The sequence below is a fragment of the Artemia sp. Qi Xiang Cuo genome, chromosome 9 (genome assembly GCF_049724085.1).
Source record: "Artemia sp. Qi Xiang Cuo chromosome 9, ASM4972408v1, whole genome shotgun sequence".
Lineage (NCBI taxonomy): Eukaryota > Metazoa > Arthropoda > Branchiopoda > Anostraca > Artemiidae > Artemia > Artemia sp. Qi Xiang Cuo.
The window spans coordinates 63,736,545-63,762,254 of NC_142802.1; the positions used below are offsets into that span (position 1 = coordinate 63,736,545).

At 37.7% G+C, this 25,710-nt stretch overlaps 2 protein-coding genes across 3 annotated transcripts in view; one reads left to right on the forward strand and one right to left on the reverse strand.

The window, feature by feature from the left end:
• Positions 1-25,710, forward strand: part of Rgl (Ral guanine nucleotide dissociation stimulator-like) — a 62,552-nt gene that overhangs the window by 11,113 nt on the left and 25,729 nt on the right. Inside the window, exon 1 of one of the 2 annotated variants that reach the window (XM_089094137.1) lies at positions 1,316-1,347. The exons of the other annotated variant lie outside the window; for it this stretch is intronic. The gene's annotated coding sequence lies outside the window, so the exon portion shown is untranslated. Of the gene's footprint in view, positions 1-1,315; positions 1,348-25,710 lie in introns of those variants that run through there. 2 annotated transcript variants of the gene reach the window in all.
• LOC148948927 (uncharacterized) lies at positions 2,540-3,010 on the reverse strand. The gene has a single exon (XM_089095058.1). The coding sequence runs from the start codon at positions 3,008-3,010 to the stop codon at positions 2,540-2,542; it is 471 nt and encodes a 156-aa protein (XP_088951184.1).

Consider the following 25,710-nt stretch of genomic DNA (forward strand, 5'->3'; position numbering starts at 1 on the left):
TCCCAGATTCTTTTCTTTTGGCCCCTTAATTATTTTCCTTCCCCTAGTAATAATTATTAATTTTCCTTTAATTTTGGTGGTGCCATTTTCAGTCCTTCTTTAATTACGTAGTTGGTTACATAGACCACGAGGTATTAAGTGCGCAGTGGGGGATGGTTGACCAGTAATTAGTAAGCCCTTGGATTGGCTGGGAAAATTCACCCACCATCCACATCACCTAACCCGCGGCTGAGCGAGTTGGAGAATTGGAAGTGTGATTTCGTCAGTTCCTTTTTGTAGCGTGTCTTGATTACAGTAAGATTTTTTAGACTATATAATCTTTGACTTTTAGCCTAGGTCGAGTCTAAAGAGATAGTTAGAAATATTACCGGTACCCCTTGGCCTTAAAGTGGCCCCTGGGACCATTCGATCACGCTATAGTACCCTAAGGCAGGGTATATTGTAAATCGGGCACAGACGCGTACCCGATAAGACACGGAACCGGTGTGGTAGTCACGGGCATCACATTATAATTTTGGGCCGGGCTTTCCCCTCCAATAAGTTTTGACACCCGTATATTACCACGCCAGTGGCGTTGTGGCATAACAATATAACACTGGTGGCAAAACGCTACGAACAGCGCCATTGACTTGAGGAGGTATAAAATTAAATTAAAAAAACACTATTTGTTTCAGGATTAAAAATTGTTGAAAAAGTTTCTCCGAACATGCAAATAGCAAGCCAAACTCTGGATTCTTATAGAAGCAAAACTGAAAAGATATAAATTATTTTTTCATATAAATGACAATGTCAATAAAAAACGAACAAAAAATAATTTTGCGCTTATAAACTGTAATCCACGGTTATTCGTTTTTTGTTTTTTCAGTAAAGCCTAAATTATGTTCTGGTCTTTAGAAGGTATGGTGGTTGTCAGCCCTAGTAATGTTAATTTTTTCTTGTTTTGAGTTTGACTCGGCTATCTATTCTACTTTCTGTTCATTTTAAGTTTTATTTATTTGTTGATTGTGATTTGTGGTAGTTTTATGCTTGGATGGTTATTTGACTTTATTTCTGTCCCTTTTTGGCTTAATGGAGCTCTTTACTTTTCTTTAAAAAACTTATTTTGTGGAAAAAGGGTTTTTAAATTAATACAAATATAAGGCAGCGTCATTCAGCAATAGGTGGCTAGACCCCCCTTATAAACGCCGACGATTTGTTATCAGAACATACTCTTTGGAATATATAAAAATGTCAAAGAAAAATTAGATGGCTCTAAAGTTATTAAACTAATCTAAATAGAAAATAATCTTTATGTCTAACTTTTTAGGAGTTAATGGAAGAGGCTTAGATAGGGCAAACTTTTGAGTGGTATGTTATTGTATTTATTGTGTAATAAGTCTATTATATTATTAATTATAGGTTAAATAACATATAAGAAGGTGACATATAAGGGTACAACATACATATTATGTTGTAACCCATTCATAACCAGTAGACAATGGTAATATATTGAATGTCTCGTTGCCTTCTGTCTCACTAATAATCTTATGTATACATATCTTCCATGTCATTATAGGGTTAGCCCATCACAAGAGTTTTCAGTGGGCCTACATTAATGGTTTTTCTTGTTAAAATCTAGTTTAGGAGCTTTTACGGTAAAATTCTACTTTAGCTACTTTTGGCTATCTTGGAAAGGAGTTTGGTTAGGAAAATGAAACTTTCAGGAATGGTTCTACAGGCTAAAGCATGTCCGGGGAAGGTATTTTGAAGTACCCACCTCCACTCCTTCTCCCTCTAGAGGATCCTGACCTTTGATGACCTTTAAAAATTTGTGTGTTATAAAAGTGAAACCTTGTAATATAGATCTTCTGCTTATTATGAAGTCCAACAAAATTGTTTTTGGCTTCACAACTTTGCTCAATCCTGATTTATAGAGTTTTAAAGATATGCATATACATTTCCTATATTTTGAAAATTAACATTGATATGGCTTAAAATACTACTCAAATAACAGAATTACCTTTTCAGAACTAAAGCCAGAGAAAAAGAATCTTATAACTGAAAATTAAGGTAAAATGTTGTTTTGTCAAAATTTCAGACTTGTCATATAGTCAAATTTCCGGATCCTCTAGAGGGTGAAAGAAAGGTGAGAATCATTTCAAAATACCTTCCCAGGACATACTTTGACCTGTAGACCCATCCCTAAAAGTTTCATTTTCCTAACCTCACCCCTTTCCAAGATGGAAAAAAGTAATTAAAGTAGAATCTTACCGCTTTTACTATCTTAGAAAGTAGTAGCTAGGTAAACAAAAACTCAAGAATGAACCCAGGGCCTAAAATACATTACCTTTAATCACATTGTCCAGCAAAATAAGGAAAAAAATCCTGTAGGCTAGAATTGCTGGTTAGTGATGATATGAAGCAATTGACTCAATTGTATTCTAATCTATCTTCCATGGCTTAATTACCTTAAAATTACCTTAAATCGCATTGTCCATCAAAATAAGGACTGTAGAGTTGCTGGTCAGTGACAATGGGGAGTCACTGGTTTGGCAGCATCTCACTCTGTTTTCCATGGTTTGGTGGACCAATTCTTATCAATGGCGATCTTGAATGCATTGACAGAGGGAGCGGTGACAGCTGCATTGGGAAGACTGTTCCAGGGGCCCACCACTCTATTGGAGAAGTAGTGGTTGTGCAGTCTGCTCTGAGCTCTCTTCCTGAGCAGCTTCTTGCTATGTCCTCTTTTCCTGAATGATTCGTCAAGTTGTAAAAGACTCTGAGAAGAGGAATTGGCATGTAGTAGCTTGTAAGCCATAATGACATTGCCCCTCTGCCGTCTGTAGATGAGTGTTGGGAGCTGTAGTTTGTTCAGGCAAGATGGATAGTCAAGGTTCTTGCATCCATCAACAGCTTTGGTTGTGCGCCTTTGAACAGACTCTATTTTCTGTTGGTCACTCTTATTCAGAGGCGTGGCAACACACATCCCAAACTCCAGCAATGGTTGCACAAGACCCTTGTACAGCTTCATCATGACTTTAGATGATCTGCTATGTACTGTACGCTTAATTATTCTGAGGGTCTGAGATGCTTTGGCAACTGTTGTTTGTGTGTGTTTGTTGAATTTTAATTCTTCATTGACGACTATTCCCAAATCTCTTTCAGCTACCAAGGAACCAATCAATTATCTAGAGCCATCCCCTCCACTCATATGGTACTGCCACTTCTCATTCCATTTCCCAAAATATACCGCCTTGCACTTCTGGATGTTAAACTCAAGCTTCCATTGGCGGGCCCAAAGGGAAAGTGCATCCAGGTCTTCCTGTATAGTGCCTCTAGTTGCTGACAACTCCGCAGGCCCAATAAGCTTTGAATCATCAGCATAGAGGCTCATCTTATTTCTTACAGCCCATGGAGCATTATTAATGTAAATATTGAAAAGTGTTGGGCCCAAGATTGCTCCCTGGGGCACTCCACTATCAACTCCAGCAACTTCTGAGAAAAACTCTTGTCTGTTATCCCCAAACACTCTAACTCTCTGCTTTCTTCCTGAGAGGAACTGCATCACCCATTCAACAACCTCCACATGTATCCCGGTAGCTAAAAGTTTTGCCTTCAAACAACAATGCCAAACTTTGTCAAAAGCCTTTGCAAAGTCTAATAAACTCATATCAGCAGGGATACCCTGGTCTAGCAGTTTGGTGACACATTCATATGCATCAATAAGATTTGTCTGGACCGAGCGTCCAGATCTGAATCCATGTTGGCTATTGGTAAGTAGTTTGTTGTCAATCAGATGTTTCATAGCAGTGGTGTTTGCAATTCCTTCAAGGATTTACTGACTGTCGAGGTGATGCTAATAGGTCGGTAATTGGCAGCACAGTTCCTGCTTCCACCCTTGTGAACAGGTGTAATATTCACATTTCTCCAATCTTGAGGGACTTGTTTTGTGTCAAGAGACTTCTGGAACAGTTTTGCTAGGGGGAGGGCAAGCTCCGCATGAGCCTCCTTCAAAGTTTGAGGGTGTACCCCATCAGGGCCAACTGACTTATTTAGGTTCAATCTTTTGAGCCGTGATTCAACATCCAAAGTGCCGACAGTAGTAATTTGCATTGGTTTCTGAATATCATATTCTGGCATTTGTGGCAAGGGGTCATTATCTGGAGGTGTAAAAACTGACTTGAACTGCTGGTTCAGAGCTTCAGCTATATTTCCAGGGTTGCTTATGGTATTCCCATTAACTGAAAGTTTGGTTACTGAATGTAATTAATGGAAAGGTATTGCTTACCTACTAGGCATAGATCTATCCTTTTCTTAGAATATTGCATTGACTACATGACAAGTCTATATCCTACCTAAATTCTGACTTAATATGCTTTACATTAATTTTGAGCTTTCAATCTGTTTTTCACTGGCTTTAGATTTGGAAATACAATTTCAAAGCTGCCACTTGCTCCCTAAAGTCCCTAAAACTAGAGATTGTCCCTAAAAGTCCCTTGTTAGAAGATAAAGCCATGTCTATACTTCATCCAAGAAGTGTTTTTATTGTGTTAGTGACCTTTAGTGTCCTTAAGACTGCAGAAGGATTTAAAGGATAGACCATCCAACCAGGGACATAATTTGTTACAGGACAGGAAGACAACTGCCCCTCCCAGGCCTTGGTTTGACTCATAGTTCATCCACCACCCCTCAGCTGAAATTTAGTTTCTTAAAAAATCTTGTTAAATCTAAGATAAGTTGCATAATTGATCTGTTTCTGAGGATGCTTGTATCCTCAGAGTTTAGTGTAAAGTGTTTTAACCACCATCTCAACAACAAAGCCAAACATATCCAACATTGGACCTTATTATGCTCCAAACTGCAAATTAAGGTAACTAAGGTATATATTTACCTTTATTGTGCCATGTGGCTCATTTGCTGTTTCCACTTGATTTGGGGAAATTGGGTCCAGCTTGCTCCTCCCCCCATGATTTGGAGAAAATTGCATCACAGCATCCAAACCTTATTGGTAATGACAGATAAAAAAAATTGATGCCCTTTGCCCCTGTAGTCACTTAAGCTGCCAGGATTCTTTGTTTTTGTTATTTTTGATAAATATTACTAGAGGCTTGACATTTTCTTCTCAGCTTGCTCTTAATTGACTAATAAATTTACCAAAGTAGCTAAAGCCTCAAGAATGCACATAAGTCCTAAAAAGAATGAGGATGAATATGGTAGCTGTCAGGTTCAACTTGATGAACAGTCTTCAGCCTTATCATGTGATGGTTGTGACTAATGATTGTGCACAGAGTGTACCAGGATCTCAAAATCAGAATATGCACTATTCAAAAAATGACTGATAGTCTCATATGTTAATGGTTTTTCCCAGTTTCTAAGGTTAGTGGAAACACCAGCCTAGGCTTCAACGCTATCCAAAAGCTAAAACAACTGTCTCAAAAGCTGTGACTGCCTTGCTTGATCAATTCCAAGAAGATTTAAAGCAAAAACTAATGAGCATGAATAGTGGAGTTTTGAACTTAGAAAGTGATGTTGCAGTGTCCCTAGCCCCTAGGTGGAAACTAAAATAGAAGACATAGTTACTAGTTAGTTGCACCAGTCCCATAGTGACAGTAGTAAGAAGTTTGAAAGTGAAGTGAGAAAAATAATTTTTGAGGACAGAGAAAGACAGAAATGTCAGCTTAACATTGTGGCATATGGAATACTAGAATTGTCTGAAGAGGCTGCTGACATTCAAATGTTTGTTCAGGATCATCTTGCCCAATTGTACAACCTGCCATCTGTCAATATTCTGAAGCCACAGTGACTTGGAAACAATTTGCCAAGACCAGGTGACCACCCTAAGCCTGTTCTTTTCCTCACAGACAGTTACAAGGTTGTAAAGGAGATTGTGACTAAATCAATGTAGCTGAAGGGGGACATGCAGTTTCACTTTCATTGCACAAAGGCAGAAAAAGAAAAGCAAAAAATACAGAATCAGACATAAAAAAATGGCAGCAATGGAGCACTGATTCCATTACCCTCTGAAACAAGCCCAACTGTAAATAGTTGGATAGGTATTGCCATCTGCATAAAAGAGGGAATACAGGCTAGAGATTTATCTTTCAATCATGATTATTTCCATGGGTTGAGAGTGTTTTTGTCAGTATTGTTAATGAGGGAAAACTATCACTGTTAGGTGGTATATATAGAAGCTCCAGATGCCCTTGTGTCTTACCAAGCTCTAATTCAGTTGGCTGAAGAAGCATCCAGTAACGATAATCAGGACTTAACTCTTGTTGGAGATCTGAATCTACTGGATGTCAGATGGGTTGAGGACTTGGGTCATAAAGAAAGCTCTATTGTCAGTAAAGCATTCGTGGAATATTTGGGTAGCAATAGCCTATATCAGGTAATAGACCAGCCGACCCAGTATTAGAATAACCAGACACCATTCCTACTAGATTTGACAATCACTAATGACCCAGGATTGTGAGTGAACACTGAGTACCTCCCTCCCATTGATGCCAGAAACCACATGACTTGCTGCTGAGTCAACAAACAAACAATTGTAGTAAACAAACTTACACCAACTACAGCAATATGAGGAAGATAAATATAGGCAATAGGATGGGACCAAATGATTGTCAAGAGAGATATTGAGCTAGCCTGGCAAGATTTTAAGAACACTGCTCTAAGCCAAAAGGAAATGCACTTCAAGTTCATTCATAAAGGCACCAAAAACACTGCCATGCCTGAACTGCCCTATTAAAAGGGCTATGAACCATAAGAAGAAGGCTGTTTCAAAGTACAAGAAATGCAAATGCCCACACCACTGGGATTGCTTTGCAAGAGCAAGGAATAAATTGAGGCAAGTGACTAAGCAATTCATAGCTGACTATGAAGATAACTTGGCATTGTACATCAAAGACAACCCAAAGAGGTTCTGGTGATACACAACTGCTAAAGATAATAATAGATAAACTATTCCATTCCTGCTCAACCCTGAAGGAAAAAAGGTGGAAGATCCCAAGGACATTGCAAATATGCTGAACAGCACATTTGCATCCAACTTCTCAGTGGACCCCCCTGACAAGCCACCTTGCCCTGCCTCCAGGGTGGGCAAGCACCCAATGCAAAAAATTTACATCACAATGGACAAGATTAAGAAAAGGCTGAGTAAACTATACCTCAACAAAGCTAAAGGCCCAGACAGTATTCATATACATCCCAGGCTCTTTAAAGAACTTGTGGATATAGTAGCCAAGAGACTCTGTTTGCTATTCAAGCTGTCCCTTCAGACTAGTAGCCTATCTGCAGAATGGTGGACAGCCATAATGACTCCAATATTCAAGAAATAATCCAGAACCCAGCCTGAGAACTATCAACCCATTAGCCTGACCTTGGTTTTCGTCAAACTTATTGAAGGGATAGTAAGTGATGCAATCATAGTGCATATGACCAAGAATGGCCTTCTTTTTGGTGGTCAGCATGGCTTCAGGAAAGGTATGTCTGTCAAATAAAGCCTAATACTAGCTTATGAGTCTATAACTGATCTGCTGGGGTAGGGTTTTCCAGTTGATGTGTTCCTACTGGATCAAGCTAAGGTAAGCAATTGCTACCTGATGATCAAGCTGTCAGTATATCAGATAGACAATGATGTTGCCCAGTGGATCCACAGCTTCCTAGCTGATAGAATCCAGATTGTCACTGTATATGATGAAAGAGGTGGCCTCATCTACTCCACACCAGTTCACACAAAGAGTGATGCCCCAAGGGACCAGACTTGGCCCAACACTATTTAACCTCTATGTAAATGATGCTCCTGAGGTGGTCAAGAATGGCTTGGAACTGTATGCAGACGATTCCAAACTCTTTGTTTCAGCAGCCTCAGCAGAAAATTGCTCTTCTCTACAAGAAGATGTCAACAACCTGGATGCTCAAGTTCAACCCATGCAAATGCAAAATCCTGCATCTTGGTCCAAACAACCCCTGCCATAGCTATCACACAGTTGACTTTGCAGGTACCAATGTGCCCATTCAGAGTGTCAAGGAAGAGCATGATCTTGGGGTAACCGTTGACAATAAGCTAAATCAAGCAGCTAAGGCAGACAAGGTTCTTGGGTTGATCAAGTATTCAGTGACAAGCTGCCAACCAAGAGTTATTAAGAAGCTTCAAGCAGCCCTTGTTCATCCATATCTTGAGTTTGGTATGTTGGTTACCAACCTGCCCTTTAAGTGTGACATGGAAATATTTGAGAAAGTCCTGCATAGAGCAAACAAGTTCCTTTTTTTGCAAACAACAAATGTCCTACAAGCAACAACTAGAAAAGCTTGACCTGCCAACCCTAACATACCATAGAAAGAGAGGAGGTGTCATCCTCACCTTTAAGATGATGACCAGTGGCACCATTAAGCCTGTTTTCGATCACAGTGGATACATTCTTCTTCTATTTAACAGCAGGCGGGCTTTTCAGTAACACTATTTAGCCCTTTTCCTTTTGCTTCACTCTGTGGGCTACAGAGCTACTGGCTTGATTGCCTCATATTTATTAGATATATTCAGATATCTTTCAGCAGATCTTTCGACTCTAGGAGTTCCAAATATAAGATAGGTATTATTATGTATAAGCTCATACAGGAGTGGGTTGGGAGAAGTCTTTTTCCCACATATGTGGCTTATGACTTTATGTATAATTGGCTCATTTGTTTCTCTGGAGAGATTATTTGCAATATTATTCCAATATTTATATTTGGCATCTATTATAGTCCTTTTTAGATTAGATTCTGCTTGTAATTTTTTTTAAATATGTAGCAGGTGTTGGTTTTTTTTATGAATTCTGTCCTAGCTGCCTTTTTTATCCTCCATCTATTTAGGCACTCATTTGTCCACCATGCTATAGGAATTTTTTTAGGGAATTCTTTCTTAGCTGTTCTCCTGGGGATAGTATGATCAGCTGTATTTATTAGTAAAGATGTCAATGCTTCAGCATGTGTGTCAACTGTTGTGTTAGAAATGCATGAACTTTGGGTGAAACTTGTAATTTCATCATTTAGCTTATTTTGGAAAATAGACCAATTTGCTTTAGTGTTGATATATTTGGATGTATGAGATAAAGTTTCAGCAGGTTCATTTAGGGAGCAAACTATAGCAAAGTGGTCTGTACATAGAGTATCAATTTTATTTATGTAAATTTTGTTCAAAAAATTTAAAGACACAATTTGTAGGTCAATTGTGGAGAAATTGCCACTTTTGGGGTTGAAATCAGTATTCAGGTTTGGAGGGGTAGCAACAACTAAGTCATTATTATTTGAAGTCATATGCTCAATAAATTTACCAGCTTTCTTTGCTGGTTTATTCCCCCACAAAAGGCTGTGGGCATTGAAATCACCACAAATAATGATATTTTTTAACATATTAGAATTATTTATATAATTAAAGAAATCCTTGGCATCTGTAGTTTGGCCATTAGGGTTATAAAAGCTTATTATGTAGGTTTTTAAATTATTCAGCCAAACACTTATACCAATTACATCAACATCATTTTCAAAATCTGGAAAATTGATGCCACAGATTTTTATATTAATATTAACTAATAAAGCTACACCACCTCCTTTTCTCTCTGAAGATCTATCCTTTCTCAGGATAGTATATCCCAGAGACTTAATTTGTTGATTTTGGGTTAAATGAGTTTCCTGGATGCAAACAATATTAATTGAATTATTATTCATAAATGATATTAGTTCATCTAGCATATTTCCTGTGAGCGATCTTACATTCCATTGGAGTATTGATAAATGTTGTGTTGTTGATTTATTCTTCATATGACTGTGTATCAATGTTCAGCTTTGTTAAAAGTAAAGCAAGATCTTTTTTTGCTTGAATGAGCATATCATCTGGGATGTAGATTTTTGCCAATTCTGCAATAATTTTTGTTTTCTGTAGTTGATGTATGTTCATGGCCTGAACTGCATTACAGTTTAGAATGAATAAGCATATATTTGGGGATTGCATTTTTGGTAATGCATCCTGTTTGTTGGTTAAGGGATTGATTCCTGGTAGTGTTTCTGGTTTGTTTCTTCTTGGGAGGGAGGGCCAGGCTGACCTCATCTCACCGGACAAGGAGGCTGGTTGGCGTGGTGAGTCCTTCTGCTAGGGATTTGCGCTCGGGGGCATAGCAGATGGTGTTTTATCAGGGGTGCTTGAGGCATTGGGGGCGTGTGACGTGGGGGTTTTAGTTGGTTTCATTGCAGGATTTATTTGGTACTGTTGGGCAGCATGTGCTTCCATTGCTGCAAAGGGGTATGGGAAGGCCTTCTCTAGTGATATTTGGAGCGTTAGAGCTCTTTTCTTGTATGCAGGGCATAATGATTTATTTGTAGATTCATGTGGGCCTTTGCAATTGATGCATGTAGACTGAGCGTTGTTGCAAGTTGTCAACTCTTTATGATGGAAAGATTTACAATTACTACACTCTTGGAGAATTTCATTGCATTTGTTTGTTGTGTGTCCCAGTTTGAAACACTTCTGACACTGAATAGGCTTAGGTTTGTATTCCTTGTGTGGTTTGATTTGCCCAAATAGGAATAATTTTTCTGGGATATCAATTTTATCCTTCAGTGTGAATAAGAAGGATCTACTAGTTTTTAGGCCATTAGAGTTGGGTTTTCCAAGTTGGGTAACATCCTCAACTGGGATTGTGTTTTCAGCCCTATCTGAAAGGCCTTCTTTTAACTCCTGAGTAGATATCTCTGGGGGAACATTATAAACTACTATTTTTGTTGGTGATTGTTTTGGGTTCCAATTAGATGCAATAATTGGGTTATTCAGAAGGGATTTAAGGTTAATTATTGTATCTGCTGATTTCTGATCTTCTACAGTTATTAGCAGAGATCCATCAGGGTTAATGTTACGAGAGAACATTGATTTTATCAGTTTAAAAATTGCAACTCTTATTGCAGTTATCATTTTTATTTCAAAGGGGGTAGTGGGAGTAATTTTAAGGTAAATTCCTAAGTTTTTGGAGGGAGGATCTTGGGCAGGGAGAGGGGAAATGCTTTTAATTGGGGAGATTTTTTTCCTTTTTTAGAACTTCTAGAGAGGACCTCTTGAAACCCATTATCATCATTTATGGTTACATTAGCCCCTACACTTATCATTGTCCTATTCTCCGAATTGGAGCTATCATTAGAACTTTGAGATAGGGTGCTTGCCCAGCCAGGATGGGTATCTTTCACTATGACACTTTCACTGGAATTTGATTTGGGATCTGGGGGGACTTTTTTTTTTGGAGGACTTCTAATCATTGCCTTTTGGAAAAAGCTTTAAACACAAAAATGAAACCAAAACAAGAAGGGAAAATAGATGATATCAAACCGTCTGCACTATACTATGGGGAGGATAAACACCACAGTATAGCCCTGAGGATGACTTGAGCAGAATTGGTTTAGTACAACTGCTGATTAGAAGAGATAATAATCACAAGAAAATATATTTCGATTTTCTTATAAGGTTGAAGCCCCAATACTTTTCTGAAATATACGCTATTTCTTGACCTTTACCCTTTACGCTATTTTACCTTTTGTTATGTCGAAACCCCAAAAAACTGCATCAAAATTCTTCTTCTTCTTCTATTTAACAGCAGGCGGGCTTTTCAGTAGTACTATTTAGCCCTTTTCCTTTTGCTTTGCTCTGTGGGCTACAGAGCTACTGGCTTGATTGCTTCATATTTAATGGATATTTTTAGATATCTTTCAGTAGATCTTTTGACTCTAGGAGTTCAATTATGAGATGGTAGATGTCAATGTCTATGCTCTGTGTGCAGGTATAGTTGACTAGGCTCTTGGCTGATAGTGAGATTTTTTGGTGTTTGAAGCATTTTAACACTTTACAAAGCAAGGTATGTTGTGCAGACGTCAGCATATTACATTCAAATAGGCAATGGTCAATTGTTTCATTATTCATATTACAATGCCTGCAGCAAATAGGGGACAGGGGAAATGAACCACTTGAATTAGAAAACATATATGAGAATCCAAAAAAATTTATTCCATTTGTTCCTGAACAAATTCTACGGTAAATTTTAGAAAAATGATTTTGGAAAAGGGGGAAAGGATAGGATTATTCTTATTAAAATTAATATCTGATAGTCTACATCGGTAAATATCTCTAATCGGGATTGGTCTCCCACTTGGCTGGTCAATATTTATAGCATTTTTTGCTATTTCATCAACCTGATGATTACCACTTATGCCAGAGTGGCTATGAATGTACTGAAAATAAGTTCTTATGCCACTTCAAGCAAGTTTACCTATAATACTGAGACAATGATAAGTGTCAATGTCCAACTTATACTGAGGAGCTGAGGCCAGCAACTCAAGGCTTGATAAAGAGTCGGAGTATACTATAATATTATTTGAATTTGCAATCAAACGTTGGTTTTCCTTAAGGTGTTCTAAAGCCATGATTATGGCATTTAACTCAGCAGACATTATAGATACATTATTATATAATCTCTTGCCCATTGCAATTTTCAGGTGAGGAAGGAATACACCACTTGCTACCTTCTGATTCATTTTTGACCCATCAACAAATATTTGGAAGTGGTTTTTATAAGTAATTGTATTAAGTTCAGCAAATTTTTTCTGGACAAAAGCAATGGGGGTTAGATCTTTATTCCACTTTGAGAAATCAGTATTTATTATGGGAATTGACCTGTTTCATGGAGGAGATTGGGGGAAAGTAGGTGCAATAGACTTTTCTGGTACAGGGAACTTTTTCTCAATATTGGCATACTCATCTGCAATGCCTCTATACATGGCTGGATTTCTTAACCAATTATGTAGGATGTGTGAGCTATTTGATTCAATTATTGTAAGATGTTTTGTCAAGAGAAAGCTACGTCTCTCTCTTATTGTTGTTAATCCACTCTCCATAAGCATAAACTTGGTGCTTATGGGTTTCCTAAGACCAAATAGAAGACGTATTATATCATTTTGTGTTATTTCAATTTTTTACATCTGGGTCTTTGCACATGCACCATAGACGATGAGCCCATAGTCAGTATGGGGTCTTATTTGTGATTTGTAAAACTGGAGTAAGGTTTTCTACTTACATCCCAAGGGTGTGGAAAAAAGTCTTTTTAGTATATTTGTTTTTCTATAAAATTTTTTTATTGTGTTTATGATGTGGAGGTGGAAATTAAGTTTTTAGTCAAGCATGAGACCTGTGTATTTGATATGATTATTTTCTGGAATAGTTGTTCTATTTAGAGTTAGTTTTGCACGAACTTGGCTCCGCATTCGATGAAATTGGATTCCTTTTTGCTTTTTAGGTGCAATGGGTAAATCTGAAAGTTGAGAGAATTTTTCGAATTCGAAGATTGACTTTTGCAGATTTGACTGTGCTATCTTAAAAGTTTTGCCAGGTGACCATAGCACCAGATCATCAGAAAATTGTAGATTCGTGTGGGGGAGGTTAATGTCCCAGAGATATACCGAAAAGAGGAGGCAACTGAGGACAGATCCCGGATTTGGACCTTTGGTTATTGTCTTTTGGGGTGAACAGGCTCAACCAATACAAACAATAGAACTTCACAGATCAATGAAAGATTTTAGAAAAGATACTAGCTTGGGGGGTAGTCCAAGGTTTGCAAGTTTGTTTAAAAGGGTTTGATGGTTCACATTGTCATATGCCCCTTCAAAATCTAGGAAAGCTGCAACTAGGAAATCATTTTTTGAGAATGATTCATTTATTGCATTTGTTAGCAAAATGAAAGAATCTGTTGAGGAGTGGTGTTTCCTGAATCCAGTTTGAGTGTGAGGGATCATATTATTTTTTTCAACAAACCAGAGGAGTCTGTAATAGATCATTTTCTCCATTATTTTCCTCATCACAGGAGTAATCATTATGGGCCTATAGGATTCAGGGTCATCTTTGGGTTTATTTTTCTTTAGGATTGGTAGGAGGGACGAACATTTCCATATATTGGGCAACATAGAAGATGCCCAAGCGTGATTATAACAATTGCGCAGTTCCTGATTGTATAAAGGGGTGAGATTCTTTATCCATGTAGGGTGTATATTGTCATAGCTGCCGCTAGTTTTGGTCCTAATATAATGTATTTCATTATTCATTTCCTGGATTGAAAATGGATTATTTATATACTCGGATCCTGGGCGTGGTTGGTAACTTGGGCTAATAGGAAGTGGGGATATTTTACTTCGATTGTTTGTTGTTAGATCATTAACAAATAGAGTTGCGAATAGCTTAGCTTTTTCATTATCATTGTCATAATGGGTATTATTATGTATAAGCTCATACAGAAGTGGGTTGGGGAAAGTCTTTTCCCCACAGATGTGGCTTATGACTTTATGTATATTTGGCTCATGTGTTTCTCTGGAGAGATTATTTGCAAAATTATTCCAGCATTTATATTTAACATCTATTATAGTTCTTTTTAGATTAGATTCTGCTTGTAATTTTTATAAATATGTAGTAGGTGATGGTTTTTTTATGAATGCTCTCCTAGCTGCCTTTTTTATTCTCCAGTTATTTTGGCTCTCATTTGTCCACCATGCTTTGGGAATGTGTTTAGGGTTTTTTTTGGGCGTTGTCCTGGGAATAGCGTGATCAGGTTTATTTATTATTAAATATTTCAAGGTTTCAGCATATGTGTTAACTGTTGTGTTTGGAATGCGTTAATTTGATGTGAGACTTTTAATATTAACATTTAGATTATTTTGGGACAGAGAAAAATTTGGTGTAATGTTGATATATTTTGAGGTGTGTGATTGGGTTTCAGCAGGTTCATTTAGGGAGCAAACTACAGCAAAGTGGTCAGTACATAGACTATCAATTTTATTTATACAAATTTTATTCAAAATATTTAAAGACACAATTTGTAGGTCAATTATAGAGAGTTTGTCATTTTTAAGGTTAAAATGTGCATTCAGGCTTGGAGGGGTAGCAACAACTTTATCAATATTATTTGAAGCCATACTTTGAAGCAATATACAAGATTTATTTGCTTGTTTATTCCCCAAAAAAAGGCTGTGGGCATTGAAATCTCCGCAAATAATGATATTTTTTAACATATTACAATTATTTATATAATTAAAGAAATCCATGGCATCTGTAGTTTGGCCATTAGGGTTATAAAAGCTTGTTATGTAGGTTTTTGTATTATTCAGCCAGACACTGATACCAATTGCATCAACATCATTTGCAAAATCTGGAAAATTGATGCCACAGAATTTTATATTATTTTTAACTATTAAAGCTACTCCACCTCCTTTTCTCTCTGATGATCTATCCTTTCTCAGGATAGTATATCCCAGGGACTTAAATTGTTGATTTTGGGTTAAATGAGGTTCATGGAGGCAAGCAATATTAATGGGATTATTATTCATAAAAGATATTAGTTCATTTAGCTTATTTTCTGTGAGTGATCTTACATTCCACTGGAGTATTAATACGTGTTGTTTTGTGGATTTATTTTTCATATGACTGTGTATCAATGTTCAGCTTTGTTAAAAGTAAAACAAGATCTTTTTTTGCTTGAATGAGCATATCATCAGGGATGTAGATTTTTGCCCATTCTGCAATGATTTTTATTTTCTGTTGTTGATGTATGTTCATGGCCTGAACTGCATTACAGTTTAGAATGAATAAGCATATATTTGGGGATTGCAAGTTTGGTTGTGCATCCTGTTTGTCAGTTAACGGATTAATTCCTGGTAGTGTTTCTGGTTTGTTTCTTCTTGAGAGGGGGGGGCAGGCTGACATCATCTCACCGGGCAAGGAGGCTTGTTGACTTGGTGATTCCTTCTGATAGCGATGTGAGCTAGGGGACTTTGAGGATGGTGTTTTTCTAAGGGATACTTTATGCATTGGGGGTGTTTGACTGTGGGGTTTTGGTTGGTTTCATTACGGACTTTATGTGGTATTGTTGGGCAGCATTTGCTTCCATTGCTGCAAAGGGGTATAGAATGGCCTTCTCTGTTGCTATTTGGAGTGTTAGTGCTCTTTTCTTCTATGCAGGGTATAGTGATTTATTGGTAGATTCATGTGGGCCTTTGCAATTGATACATGTAGGCTGAGTGTTGTTGCAAATTGTCAACTCTTTAGGTTGGAATGCTTTACAACTACTACACTCTAGGAGAATTTTATTGCATTTGTTTGTTGTGTGTCTCAGTTTGAGACACTTCTGATACTGGGTAGGCTTTGGTTTGTATTCCTTATGCGGTTTGATTTGCCCAAATAGGAATAATTTTTCTGGGATATTAATTTTTTCATTCAGTGTAAATGAGAAGGATCTACTTGTTTTTAGACTATTAGAGTTAGGTTTACCAAGTTGGGTAACATCCTCAACTGGGATTGTGTTGCCAGCCCTATGTGAGAGCCCTTCTTTTAACTCCTGAATAGGTATTTCTTGGCAACATTATAAACTATTATTTTTGTTGGGGGTTCTTTTGGGTTTCATTTAGATGCATTAATTGGGGTATTCAGAAGGGATTTTAGATTAATTATTGTGTCTGCTGATTTTTGATCTTGGACAGCTATTAGCAGGGATCCATCACAGTGAATATTAATAGAGAACATTGATTTTATCAGTTTGAAAATTGCAACTCTTATTGCAGTAATCTTTTTTATTTCAAAGGGGGTAATAGGAGAAATTTTAAGGTAAATTCCTTAGTTTTGGGAGGGAGGATCTTGGGCAGGGAGAGGGGAAATGCTTTTGATTGGGGAGATTTTTTTCCTTTTTTTAGAGCTTCTAAAAAGGACCTATGTAAATCCATTATCATCATTTATAGTGACATTAGCCCCTACTGATCATTGTCCTATTCTCAGTATTGGAGCTATCATGTGAAGTTGGTGATAGTGAGCTTGACCAGCCAATATGGGTATCATTTTCACTGGTATTTGGGGTGGGATCTGGGCAGACTTTTTTTTTTGGAGGACTTCTTATCATTGCCTATTGGCAAAAGCTTTAAACTAAAACAAAACTAAAACAAGAATGGATAATACAGTGATAACAAACCGTCTGCACTGTAATATGGGGAAAGTTTCAGGATGAAAAGAAACACCACAGTATGGCCCTGAGGAGAATTTGAGCACAATTTGTTCAGTACAACTACTGATTATTTGAGATAATAATTAGCAAGAAATTTAGTCTAAATTTCTTTAAATGTTGCTGCTGTGTGACAAATCTGATTATTATTTTCCTGATCAAAAATCTAGCAGAAAGCATGAGAACTTCAACTTCTTCACCAATTGTTTTGTTTCACTGTGGAACCCACTCAATAAATCTACCATGTTGGCCAGTCAGTTGACAGCTTCAAGATGTGTGTCAATTGTGATTTGAATGACAAGTCATGGAAGACGCAGTGGGACAAAGCAGTATCATCCAGCCGGGTTTATTAGGTGCAAATGCTCAGTTAGGGCACCATATGCAAAGTGCCCCTTGTAACCCTCTACCACCTGGCACATTCATCCAAAGTTGCTGTTGTGCTATGACCTGTTGTGCTGTCCAGGTAATGGCTGGCACAGGCCAGTCATACGTCTGGAGGGTGGCCACTGCCAAGTGGGTTTAAATTGCAGAGCTTACACCACCTGAGCCACCCACCCTTTTAGCTCTCAAACACGCCTGGTTGGCAATACATCTAGTGACACCCAACAATGAAATCAAACTGTCCTGTTTATATGTAAATTAATTAAAAAGAACTTTCCGAAAAATATTCTTTTCAAAGAAAAATAAAGGTCATTTTAAACTTAATCTGAGCTGATAAAAGTAACTTTTAAAATTCAAACCAAAAACTACCAGAAATGACTATTAAAGCATAAATGAAACCCAAAACGAACAGAGATTAAATAAATAATTAATGCGAACAAACATGCAATATATACTAATGTAAATTAATAAATAAATCTTAAAACGAGTGAAACTTAAATTGAATATGCAAATCAAGCTCAAATCAAACAAAAATCCTACAAACCAGAGTTTAGGCATCGCCTCCTTCTCTCACTGCAAAAGTCTAAAGCCTGCGTTAATGGTGCTATCCTGAAAACCAATTATATTAAAAATATTGGATTTTGCACTTAATATTGAAAATGAACATTAACACTACAGTAAAAGTTTGAACTGATGAGCTTTAAGCAATTAATATCATTATGCATCAAATATTCGGTTTAATTTATTAGTTCTTTCTAAAGTTGTTCAATAAAAATATAGTTTCACTACAAACAAGAGTTTGGATATTAATATCTAATTGAATCTTTGTTTGCATTGATTGTTTATTTAATTTCTGTTTGTTTTGAGTTTCATTTATACTTCAATAGCAAAATATTTTTTTCTCGTTTTAAGCTTGATTTCATATTCAATCTAAGCGTTACTCGGTTTAAAATCTATTTATTCATTTATATTATTACTTGTTGTATGTTTTTTCCTATGATTGTTTATTTAATTTCTGTTTGTTTTGAGTTTCATTTATTCTTTAATAGTTATTTCTTTCTCGTTTTGAGTTTGAATTTTAACAGGTATTTTTATCTGCTGAGCTTAAGTTGAAAATGGCCTTTACTTTTCTTTGAAAAACTTATTTTTTGGAGTTTTTTTAAAAATTAATTTTTGTTTGTTTTTGATTGCAAAAAGTTCCAAGTTTTTAAAAATACCTTTTATTTCAAAATCAAACTTAAAAAAAAAAAAAAATCAAATATTCACCAAAGTATCAAAACTGGTATCAAAGTAACAATATCAAAGTGAAAAAAGTTTGCCCCCTTTGAAGTTTATACGTTGACCCCTTGTATATCAAGTGTGTCTGGGAAAAAATAAATGGAGTGTGGGGGGAGGTTAGCTGCCCTCTGATCACTTTTTATTCTTAAAAAGTGAATTACAACTTTCAATGTCCAATCAAATGAGCCTTCTATGAAGTTTATACGAGCATCCCTTCCATAGCAACAATATATGCCCCCAGGGCATAACTTACAATGCCTACTCTTGGGCCCTGGGGGGCTGTGTCGACACCGGAGTTTTTGTTATCTGAACTTTGTTATCTGAACTATATGAAGTGCATCTGGGGAAAAAAAATAAATGGAGTGTGGGGGGAGGCTAGTTGCCATATCTTTTGACTCTTAAAAAGTGAATTAGAACTTTCAATTTCCAATCAAATGAGCCCCTTCTGAAGTTTATACGAGCATCCCTTTCATAAGAACCATACATGCCCCCAGGACAACACTTAAAACGCCTACCCCGTGGGCCCTGGGGGGTTGTGTTAACACTGGACTTTTTGTTATCTAATTTTTGAACAATTTTTAAAAACACTGGCTATCTCAAAATTTGTAGCAGATGCGTTTGCAGAAAAAAGAGCAGGGGGAGGGGCTATTTGCCCTTAAATCTCTTGACTCTAAAAAAGTGAACTAGAACTTTCAATTTCCAACCAAATGAGATCTCTATGAAGTTTATTCAAGCATCCCTTTCATAAGAACCATACATGCCCTTAGGGCACAACTTAGAATGCCTTCTCCAAGGCCCTGGGGGGTTGTATTGACACTGGAGTTTTGCTTATCCGACCTTTGAACTATTTTGTTTTTAACAAAATGTCTATCTCAAAAATTTCATCAGATGGGTCTGGAGAAAGAAGGCGTGGGGTGGGGGCTAGTTGCCCTTGGATCTCTTTTGACTATTAAAAAGTGAACTCGAACTTATAATTCCAGTCAAATGAGCCCTCTGAAGTTTATACGAGTATCCCTTTCGTAAGAACCATATATGCCCCTGGGTATAACTTAAAACGCCTGACCCCAGGTCCTGGGGGGTTTTGTCAACAGCTGAATTTTTATTATCTGACTATTGAATAATTTTTAACTTAATGGCTGTCTTAAAATTTTTATCAGATGCATTTGAGAAAAAAGGGCGGGGGGGGGGGGCTAGTTGACCTCCAATCTCTTTTGAATCTCAAAAACAGAACTAGAACTTTCAATTTCCAATCAAATTAACTCTATCTGAAGTTTTTACGTGCAACCCTTCCATAAGAACCATATATTCCTTCAGGGCAAAACTTACAATGCCTGCCCTTGGGCCCTGGGGGGATGTGTGTTGACCCCAGAGTTTTTGTTATATGATCTTTGAACTATTTTTAAAAAAATGGCTATCTCAGCTTTTTCATCAGATGGGTTTGAGAAAAAAGGGTGTGGAGGTTTTTAAGTTTATACAAGCAAAAACTCTTTGAAGTTTATACAAGCATCCCTTCCATAAGAACCATTTATTCCCCTAGGGCATAACTTACAACGCCTGCCCCTGGGCCCTGGGGGTTTGTGTTGACACTGGAGTTTTTGTTATATGATTTTGAACTATTTTTAACAAAATAACTATCTCAAAATTTTTATCGGATACATAACTAATAACCCTTGCCCTTAAGACCTTGGGAGGGAGTGTCATGTTCAAAGATGTAATTTCCAGAGCTTTTAACTACTTTGAACAAAATGGCTATCTCAAAATTTTGATTGGATGTGTTTGGAGAAATGCTGGGCATGGAAGGGATGTTAGTTGCCTTCCAATCACTTTCGACCATTAAAAAGAGCACTAGCCATTTAAATTTCCAATCGACTGAGCCCTTTTTGAAGTTTCTATGACAATGCTTTCTATAAAAATATGCCCCCAGGGCATAACTTACAACCCTTGCCCTGAGGGCTGTGGGGGGGGGGGGGTTGTCATCCTCAGAGACCTAATTTCCAGAATTTTCAACCACGTTGAACAAAATGGCTATCTCAAAATAGCTATCTCAAAATTTTTATCAGATACATTTGGAAAAAAGGGCATGGGGGGGGGGGCTGGCTACCCTCCAATATCTTGACGCTTAAAAAGTGAAATAAAATTTTCAATTTCCAATCAAATGAGCCCTCTCTGAAGCTTATACGAGCATTCCTTCCATAAGAACCATATATACCCCCAGGGCATAACTTATAACCCTTGCCCTGAAGACCTTGGGAGGGAGTGTCATGCTCAAAGATATAATTTCCAGATCTTTCAACTACGTTGAACAAAATGGCTATCTGAAAATATTGATTGGATGTGTTTGGGGAAATGCTGGGCGTGAAAGGGGTGTTAGTTGCCTTCCAATCACTTTCAACCATTAAAAAGAGCACTAGCCCTTTAAATTTCCAATCGAATGAGCCCTTTTTGAAGTTTCTACGACAGTGCTTTCTATAAATCCTTATATGCCCCCAGGGCATAACTTAGAAGCCTTTCCCTCAGGTCTGTGGGGGGTGAGGGGGGTTGTCATCCTCAGAGACCTAATTTCCTGAATTTTCAACCATGTTGAACAAAATGGCTATCTCAAAATTTTGATTGGATGTGTTTGGGGAAAAGATGGGTGGGAGAGGGGGGGGTTAGTTGCCCCCCCCCCCAATCACTTTTGAGCATTAAAAAGGGCACTAGCCATTTCAATTTCGAATCAAATAAGCCCTTTTTGAAGTTTCTGCGACAAAACTCTCTATAAAAAACTTAAATTCCCCCACTGCAAAACTTGAAATCCGCGCCCTGAACGCTTTGGGGGGAGTGCTCTCATCAAAACATAATTTCTATGTGTAAATCAACCACATAGAACAAAATGGTTCTCTCAAAGTTTTGGTGGGATGTGTTTAGGGAAATGGTGGGCGTGGAAGGGGTGTTAGTTCCCTTCCAATCACTTTTGACCCTTAAAAAAGGCACTAGAACTCTCGATTTCTAATCGAATGAGCCCCCTTTGAAGTTTTTACGACGACCCTTCCATATGAAGTGCCTCTGGGAAAAAATAAGAAAATAAATAATAAAACATTGGAGCCATATGACTTTTACTATAGGCAATGCTATAGCGTTGCCTCTGATAGTGATGATCCACTCATGAACTGTGATATGAATATTGAGACAGCATTATCTGGCAACATCTACAGGTTCTTCAACCTTCGTGGCTAGAAGATGTGATTTAAGGTATAACCTAATACTTATTTCATTTTCTGCTTGTTTTTGATTACCAAAGTTTTCAGTTTTAAACATTCCCCATTTTAAAATCAATTTATTTTTCAACATAAAAGTTTCATTGAAGTATCAAAACTAGTAACAATAAGCAACTTGTATAACTTACAGCCCTTACCTCAGGGGCTGAGGAGGGGGGTTTACCTCTGGAAGTATTGTTTTTGGCCTTTACACTATTTGAATAAAACTTTGACCTGATGTATGTTGGAAAAAGGGGTGTGGGGAAGGGTTAGTTTATACAACCACCCCTTCTAGAAGAACCTCATATGCCCCTGGGACATAACTTACAATACTTGCCCCTGGGCTCTAGGGGATTGGGTTGACCTTGGAGTTTTGTTATCTGATCTTTGGACCATTTTGAGCAAAATGACTATCTCAAAATCTCAGTTGGGTACTTTTTGGGAAAAGAGGGTGTGGGAGGGTGGGCTAGTTGCCCTCCAACCACTTTTGACTCTTAAAAAGGGTACTGAAACTTCTGATACCCAATTAAATGAGCCCCTTCCAAAGTTTATACAACTGTTTCTTCCACCTGGGCGTGAGAGTGTGTGTGAGTGTGAGTTCCCCTGTGAGTGTGAACATTTATACAACCACCCCTTCAATAAAAATGTTATATTCCCCCAAGACATAGCTTACAACACTTGTCCCTGGGCTTTGGGAGGTTGTGTTGACCCTGTAGTTGTTTTGTCTGATCTTAGGACTATTTTGAACAAAATGGCTATCTCAAAGTTTCAGTTGGATGCATATAGGGAAAAGAGGGTGTGTGTAGGGATGGGGGGGGGGGTGGCTAGTTGCCCTCTGATTGCTTTTTACTCTTAGAAAGGGCACTAGAACTTCCAATTTCCAATCAAATGAGCATCCTACAAAGTTTATGTAACCACCCCTTCCATAAAAACCTAGTATGCCCCAGGGCATAACTTACAACACTTGCCTATGGGTCCTGGGGACTGTGTTGACCCTGCTGTTTTTGTTATCTGATCTTTGGACTATTTAAAAAAATAGCTATCTTAAAATTTTGATTGGATGCATTTTGGGCAAAGAGGGCGTGTAGGGGTTGCTTGTTGCCCTCTGATCACTTTTGACTTAAACAGGATACTGGAACTTTTAATTTGCAATTGAATTAGCCCCATTTGAAGTTTATAAAACCACACCTTCTATGTTACATGCCTATGGGAAAACATAAAACATTGAAGCCTTATGGCCTTTACTTAGAGAAAAAGAAGGTGGAAAGGCGGGGGGCTGGTTGCCCTTTGATCATTTTTTGACTCTTAAAGAAAGAACTAGAACTTTCAATTTCCAACTAAAAGACCCCCCTCTAAATATAACACACACACTTTTTCCACAATCATCTTAAATCATAACAACAGGCAACTTGCATAACCTTTAGCCCTTGCCCCAAGGGCTGGTGGGGGGAGGGGTATAAAACTTTTAACCATAGGTATTTGACATTCGGACTATTGCCCTTGGGTTCTGGGCATATTTATACGATCTTTGGGCAATTTAGGACACAAGGGCTATCTAAATTTTTTTATCAAATGCCTCTAGAAAGTCAAGGGTATGGGGGGAGTGGGAGCTGGTTGACCTCCAATCAGTTTATGAGTTTGCTACTTCTAATTTTTAGTCAAAAGAGTCCCCTCTGAAGTTTATAAGACCACCCGTTCTACTTAAACCATATATCCTCTGAGGCATAGCTTATGACCCTTGCCACCCCTTCCATAAGGACCTTAAATGCCCCCAGGCAACTTACAACACTTGTCCATGGGCTCAAAATCTCAAAATTTTAATCGTATGCATTTGGGGAAAAGAAAGTGCTGGGGGGGGGTAGTTATTCTCTGATAACTTTTGACTCTTAAAAAGGGCACTAGAACTAGAATGGAAATAAATGAGCCTCCTACAAAGTTTATATGACCACCCCTTCCATAAAAACCTTATATGCCCCTGAGGTATAACTTACAACACTTGCCTCTAGGCTCTGGGGGTTGTATTGACGTTATGGCTATTGCTGTCTGATCTTTGGACTATCTTGGACAAAAAGGCTATCTAAAAATTTTGATTGGATCGATTTTTGGGGAAAAGGGCATTGGGTGGGGTACTTGCCCTGCAATTACTTTTAATCTTAAAAAGAGGACTAGAATTTCGAATTTCCAATTAGATGAGCCTCTTGAAAAGTTTATATGCCCACCTCTTCCATAAAAAACCTGATATGTCCCCAGGGCATAACTTACAACACTTGTCCCTAGGCTTGGGTGGTTGTGTTGACCTTACAGTTATTTTTCTCTGGCCTATGGATTATTTTGAACAATGGCTTTCTCAAACTTTTGATGGGATGCATTTGGAGGAAATAGGGCCTGGGGGAGGGGGACTTGTTGTCTTTTGAACACTTTTGACTCTTAAAAAGGCACTAGAACTTCTAATTTGCAATCAAATGAGCCCCTTCAAAGCTATCTGACCATCCCTTCCATATGAAGTGTGACTGGAAAAAAACATAAAACGTTGAAGCCTTATGGCTTTTACTATAGGCAACACTATAGCATTGCCTCTGGAATCATTAAAATATCAAAGTAAAGTTAAAAAATTAGGAATTCAGTATGATAGATTTAACTGTTGACTTTCTACCAATCTAGCTAAATCTTGTTCACTACTGATGAGTTGCAACCTTAAATCTCTACATTTGTTGATTTTATGCAGTTTCTTTGTTTTGTCAAAATGTTTGTAGCCACACTGAAGCCTTTTTTGAGTAGGTATGATGTTGGAAAAGCAATAAGGTATTTTTCAGCAATATTCTGCAATGCAGGATACTGTGTTTTAATGTTGCACTGGAACAAGAACCTCTGTTAGCTTTGGTTGAACTGCTGATTGAGCTCCTTTTCTGTGGTGGTGATCAATTCTTCTTTCATTATCACATTAGCTTCTTCCATGATTGTGATATTGCACAGATTTATTGTATCCTTAGACCTTTTAGTATAATCCATACGTTATGCATCCAAGGGAGTGAAATATGACAAATAACACTGTCTTTAATAATTTCTGGTAATTTTAAAAAATCTTGAAATTATAAATGTTCTTTTCTTGAATCACCTTAAGTCACAACTGCCAGGAAGATAGTGGTGATGACCTCCTGTGGATTTCTTACTGGTGATGGTGTGTCAACTTTAGTTGATTTTTGAGTCCGCATTGAGTTTCCAGTTATTCTTGGCTCAATCTTTGTTGACCCTGGCTTCGAATGAGTCGAGAATGGCTGCCTGAAAGGTCTTTTCTGCCAGCCCAGTCTACAGTGACACTGCTCTAACACCAAATGCTGCTCTCTTCTTTGAGACCAGGGCAGATAGAGTTTTTTTTGCTTTGACCTCTAATACAGCTCAGGAGAGGAAGGATAAATAATTGTTTTGTTACCGCAGATTTCAGCAGCTTCTATGTGGTTATTACATCACCCCTCTTTTGTTGATATGTCAGAGTAGGCACAACTGCAAAGTTTTTTTTTTAATACAGGCTTCAAGGCTCCATCACAGATGATGACTTGTCGCTAGTCCTGGTAGTTACCTCATTTTCTGACACTGAGGTAGTTGTTATACCTTCTCTTGAACGCGTCAAGGGAAGGATTTTCTTGGCCTGACTGGATGATCGTCCCTTCACCATGAAGCAAAAGTCAGAGAAAAACTCCTCCAAGCAGGTTCCAATCTAACTCTGTCACAAGCAATTACTATAGTGCAAACACATATAGAAACCCAGGTGCAGCTCAGGACAATGTCAC

Excerpts from the sequence above, each read along its gene's own strand:
- LOC148948927 (XM_089095058.1), bottom strand. The coding sequence starts at position 3,010 with ATGAAGCTGTACAAGGGTCTTGTGCAACCATTGCTGGAGTTTGGGATG.